This window comes from Ursus maritimus, unplaced genomic scaffold, assembly GCF_017311325.1.
Source record: "Ursus maritimus isolate PB19 unplaced genomic scaffold, ASM1731132v1 scaffold_8, whole genome shotgun sequence".
NCBI lineage: Eukaryota > Metazoa > Chordata > Mammalia > Carnivora > Ursidae > Ursus > Ursus maritimus.
Genome location: NW_024426996.1, coordinates 79,936,629 through 79,940,716, shown reverse-complemented (window position 1 = coordinate 79,940,716; position 4,088 = coordinate 79,936,629). Strand labels below are relative to the sequence as shown.

At 56.6% G+C, this 4,088-nt stretch overlaps 1 protein-coding gene across 2 annotated transcripts in view; it reads left to right on the top strand.

Annotated features, from left to right (window-relative positions):
* RGS12 (regulator of G protein signaling 12) overlaps positions 1-4,088 on the top strand; it is a 92,374-nt gene that overhangs the window by 37,082 nt on the left and 51,204 nt on the right. For both annotated transcript variants that reach the window (XM_040625275.1, XM_040625276.1), the window contains exon 3: positions 2,566-2,587. In XM_040625275.1, coding sequence (XP_040481209.1) covers positions 2,566-2,587 — 22 coding nt within the window. The remainder of the gene's footprint in view (positions 1-2,565; positions 2,588-4,088) is intronic.

Here is a 4,088-nt window from a genome sequence, read left to right as displayed (position 1 = left end):
CGGGCTCACTTTTTGGACCTCCTGCCGGTCTCAGTTGGGCGGCTTTCCTCCCAGAAGGATCCGGGAGCTGGGCATCTTTAACCTGAGTCCTGGGGTGTGCGCCCTGCACCCGGCACCCAGCCCGGCCCCTGGGTCCCGCCCAGTGGCTCCTTTGCTGGGTTGGAGCAGCGGTGTATTAAAAGCATGTTTGCGGGGTGCCTGGGTGACACAGCGGTTAAGCGTCTGCCTTCGGCTCAGGGCGTGATCCCGGCATTCTGGGATCGAGCCCCACATCAGGCTCCTCCGCTATGAGCCTGCTTCTTCCTCTCCCACTCCCCTTGCTTGTGTTCCCTCTCTCGCTGGCTGTCTCTATCTCTGTCAAATAAATAAATAAAATCTTTAAAAAAATAAAAGCATGTTTGCTTCTGTACTGTCTTCACAATTTTTCTATAAATTTTAAACTCTTCTAAAAAATAAAGGATACTTTTTAAAAAAGCATATTGGTTGAGCTTTACCTTGGTCTCTTTGTGCTGCACCGAGGGCCCCACGGGCTGGAGTCTGCAGCGCCCCGCCCGCCTTGTCCACGCGGCTCCCCCCCCCACCCGCTGCCGCTCCACGGCACCCACTCTCACCCCCACCTTCCTCCATGTCTTTCGGCTTCAGGGCCAGCCCTCTGTCCTGGATCGTGGTTATGGTTCATTTTGGGGATGGGCGTAGAGATTTTTAGTGCCTTTGCTTCATCTGCTGAAGTCTGAGGATGTAGTTTTCACCACGATTGTAACGCGAAGTTGACTTTGGCCTTTCTGTTTATGAAGTTTGCGTTTTATGATTAATTTCTCAGACATTATTATTGACAGTATTTCTGATTTTGGTGTGGCCTTGCAGATTTTCTTCTCATCATCTCCAGGGAATAATGTGCCTTTGATACTGCTGAATTTATAACATGGTTGTAGGTGATTTACTGTGAGGACTGGGAAGGAGCCTCGCCCACGCTTCTGTAGTGAAGGTTAGACCCCTGCTGGGGGAGGGCTGATGGCCCAGTGCTGGCTTGCCGGGTCCACACCCGCCTGCCCGTCTGGCAAGATGGAAGTATAAAAACTGGATACGCAACAATGTGTGTATTTGCTGTTGGGAATATCTTGCTAAGGTGCCAGGGTACTGTTTTAGAGTATTTCTGCCCCCGGGACTCAGGATGGTTTGAAACCGTGAGCAACCCCGATTCCAAAACCATCAGGACGTGGCTTCCCCAGGCTGTTGGAGGACAGGCCCTTTTTCTGGGGCAGAAGGCCATCCCTTAGCCGGGCCTTCTAGCCTTGCAGGTCTGAGTCCCACAAGGTGAGGGGCTCCGAATGGGAGAGGGTCCCCCATCTTCCAAGCAGGCTGGGAGATGAGGTTTAGGGGGGCCTGGTGCTAGGACTGGGCCGTCAGCCGGGCTGGGAAGACCTTCCTCACATAGCACACTGTGGTCTCACGTGCCTCAGCAGAGGGGGTGCGGGGTCCTTGTCCACGCCAGAGTGCCCGGGTCCTGTAGCCGGGACTGAGCCCCAGGGGGCTTTGGTCACCACCGAGAAGCGCGCGGCTGCAAGGGTTGGTCCTGCGCGTGGTGATGGCCGGGGGGCACTCGAGGGAGGCCGTCCTGGGGAACGCGGCCTCTGCTGTGGCCAGGACGTCCAGCAGGACTGCAAGGTGTCCCCCGCATGGTGACTCTGGGGGTCGCTCGAGGAAGGCCGTCCTGGGGAACGCGGCCTCTGCTGTGGCCAGGACATCCAGCAGGAGTGCAAGGTGCCCCCTGCAGGCTCCCGCGTCCTTCCCTCATGGGCTCCTTCCCACTTCCCGTGTCTGTGCACCCAGATCCTCTCCTTCCTCACCCGCTCCTCCCCTTTCCCCACTTCCCTACTGGCCTGTGGCCTGCGCAGCACCTGGGAGCCTTCCTCCGACTGGGCTTTTGTTATTCCGACTGTCTGTCCTTCCAGGACCTTCCTCATGGCCTCCTGTTTCCTACTGGCCTGTTGTCCTCTTGCACAACTTGTTCCTGCTTGCCCTGGTGCCTTTGAGCCAACCGCCTTCCTCTGCTCGGCTCCCACGCTGTCCAGGCTCCCTCCTGGAGGGTGGGCTGGGGCTGACCCCTGAGGGGCTGTCCCCGGCACCCGTCCCCCACACCCCCGGAGGGGCCTGGGTCCCCGCGCAGGTGGAGGTGATGGAACGGCCCGGCATGGGGTGGCCGCCGGCGTGGCGTGCAGGAGGCCTGCCTCCTCGGTGCCCCGTGCGCTGCATACACGGCCTGCGCCGCCGTCGGCTCCTGAGCCAGCTTTCTCCGAGGTGTTCTGAAGGTGCCAAACGTGCTGGGATTTGTTTCTTCCCATGAAAGTGGTGATGACTTGCGCAGAGCCCTGTGTCCCTGGCCCGCCCGGCTTGGGCGGGGTTCGCTCAGGAAGTGGGAGCGCGGCGCTCGGCTCACTGAGGTGCCCGCGTGTCCCCGGTCGCCCGCGTCCGGAGCTGGGAGCCCCGCACTCACACGACGGACCTGCTGCTTCCCGACTTGTCATGAGGCTTCATTAACTCATGTCTCTCTCTCTTTTCTTTCAGTCTGCAACTGTATCTGATGGTGGTAAGTCACAATTTCTGATGTCTATTTTTATTATTTTTAATGAAGTGTTCAAATTGTGAAAGTGTATTTGTCATTGATTCACCCAGAAGAGACGTTTGCCTTGCCTCTCCCCGTCCCCTGGGGGAGGGTTTTTGAAGGGCTGAGGTGGGGGAGCTTGCCATGGCTCCCAGGTCGCTGGGACGCGAGTTCTGGAAGCCGTTCATTGCAGAGACATGTTAGGAGCCTGGCCCTGAGCGGGTGGAGCCCTCGAGGCCGAGCCGGCCTCAGCGGCAGCGCGTCCCATCCCACACCTGTGCTGACGCGTCCAAACACGCCAGCTTGCTAACCAGCAAGCGAAGATTTCAAAGCTCTGGCCGAATTTGAGCAATTCTGGAAATTCGGGTGAGACTCAGGTGCTATGTGTCCCTTTCCTAGGAAGAGCACAGTGGGTGAGTTGAGGCCCTGGGGTGGAGAGGAAGCCTTCTTCCTGCCTCTCAATAGTGTCGTACGTGGGGACTCCTTCCTGGGAGCGATCCAGCACGGAGAGGCCACAGATGTCCTCTTTGACTAGAACTTGCTCAGACGGAACCTCGTGCTTTTAGCTCAGTGCTGGTTCCAACGTTCTTAGATACTCATGAAAGTCCTCATGCTGAAAGTTCCCTTTTGTTTTCCGCATGTTTTAATTAATCTGTTCTTCTGTCTTTTGAGAGTTGAATTTTCTAGTGTATCAAAAAGCATGAGCCCCATGTTCTCATGGTCTGCTGGCTGTGGGTCTGCGGGCAGGCCGTGGCGGCCAGAGCGGGACAGGTGTGGGGCTCGAGGGTGCCCAGGGACCACAAGGGAAAGAGAAACTCAGCATGGTTTTCTGGACACTGTCTGTTGTCCCACAACTGCTGGCTTTGGTGGCGGGCCCTGGACAGGGCTACCAGCACGGCGGGCGGCTCGGCCCCAAGCCTGCGGCCCTGCTCCCCACCGCTCGCGGGGCGCCCACCAAGCACCTCGTGAATTACAGATGTGCTGATTCCTGAGGCTGGGGTCACGGATCCTGAAGGTTGTGTTTGGGGATTTATTTATTTTAATGAAAGGGATTATGTTCCCTATTTTACACACGGTGATAATCATGCCATTTAATCGGTCTTGAGCTGGGAGTGGGAACAATTTCCTTAATGAAAAGAAACAGGACCGGTAACCAAATCCAGGATAAAAATGAGTGGTTTTTATAACATTCTGTTCATGCTTACCCTTCTTTTCTGGTAGAAGACATTCATTTCTGCGGGAGATTTGTAAATGTGAGAAGTTCAATTTCATCGTAAATATTAAACCTAATCTTCGTGACAGTTTTGTTCTGTCAGCAGTGGGTGCGGGAGCCCCGGAGGTTGCGAATCTTTTCCACTCAGAGTGGGTACAAAGCCAAGCCCCCAAGTGTGGGGATTCCCCGACTCACGGTCCTGTGTGTCCTTCCTGGGGAAGCAGTGCCCCGCTGGTAGCAGGCAGGGCCCCTCCCCCGCAGGGCTTCCAGCAC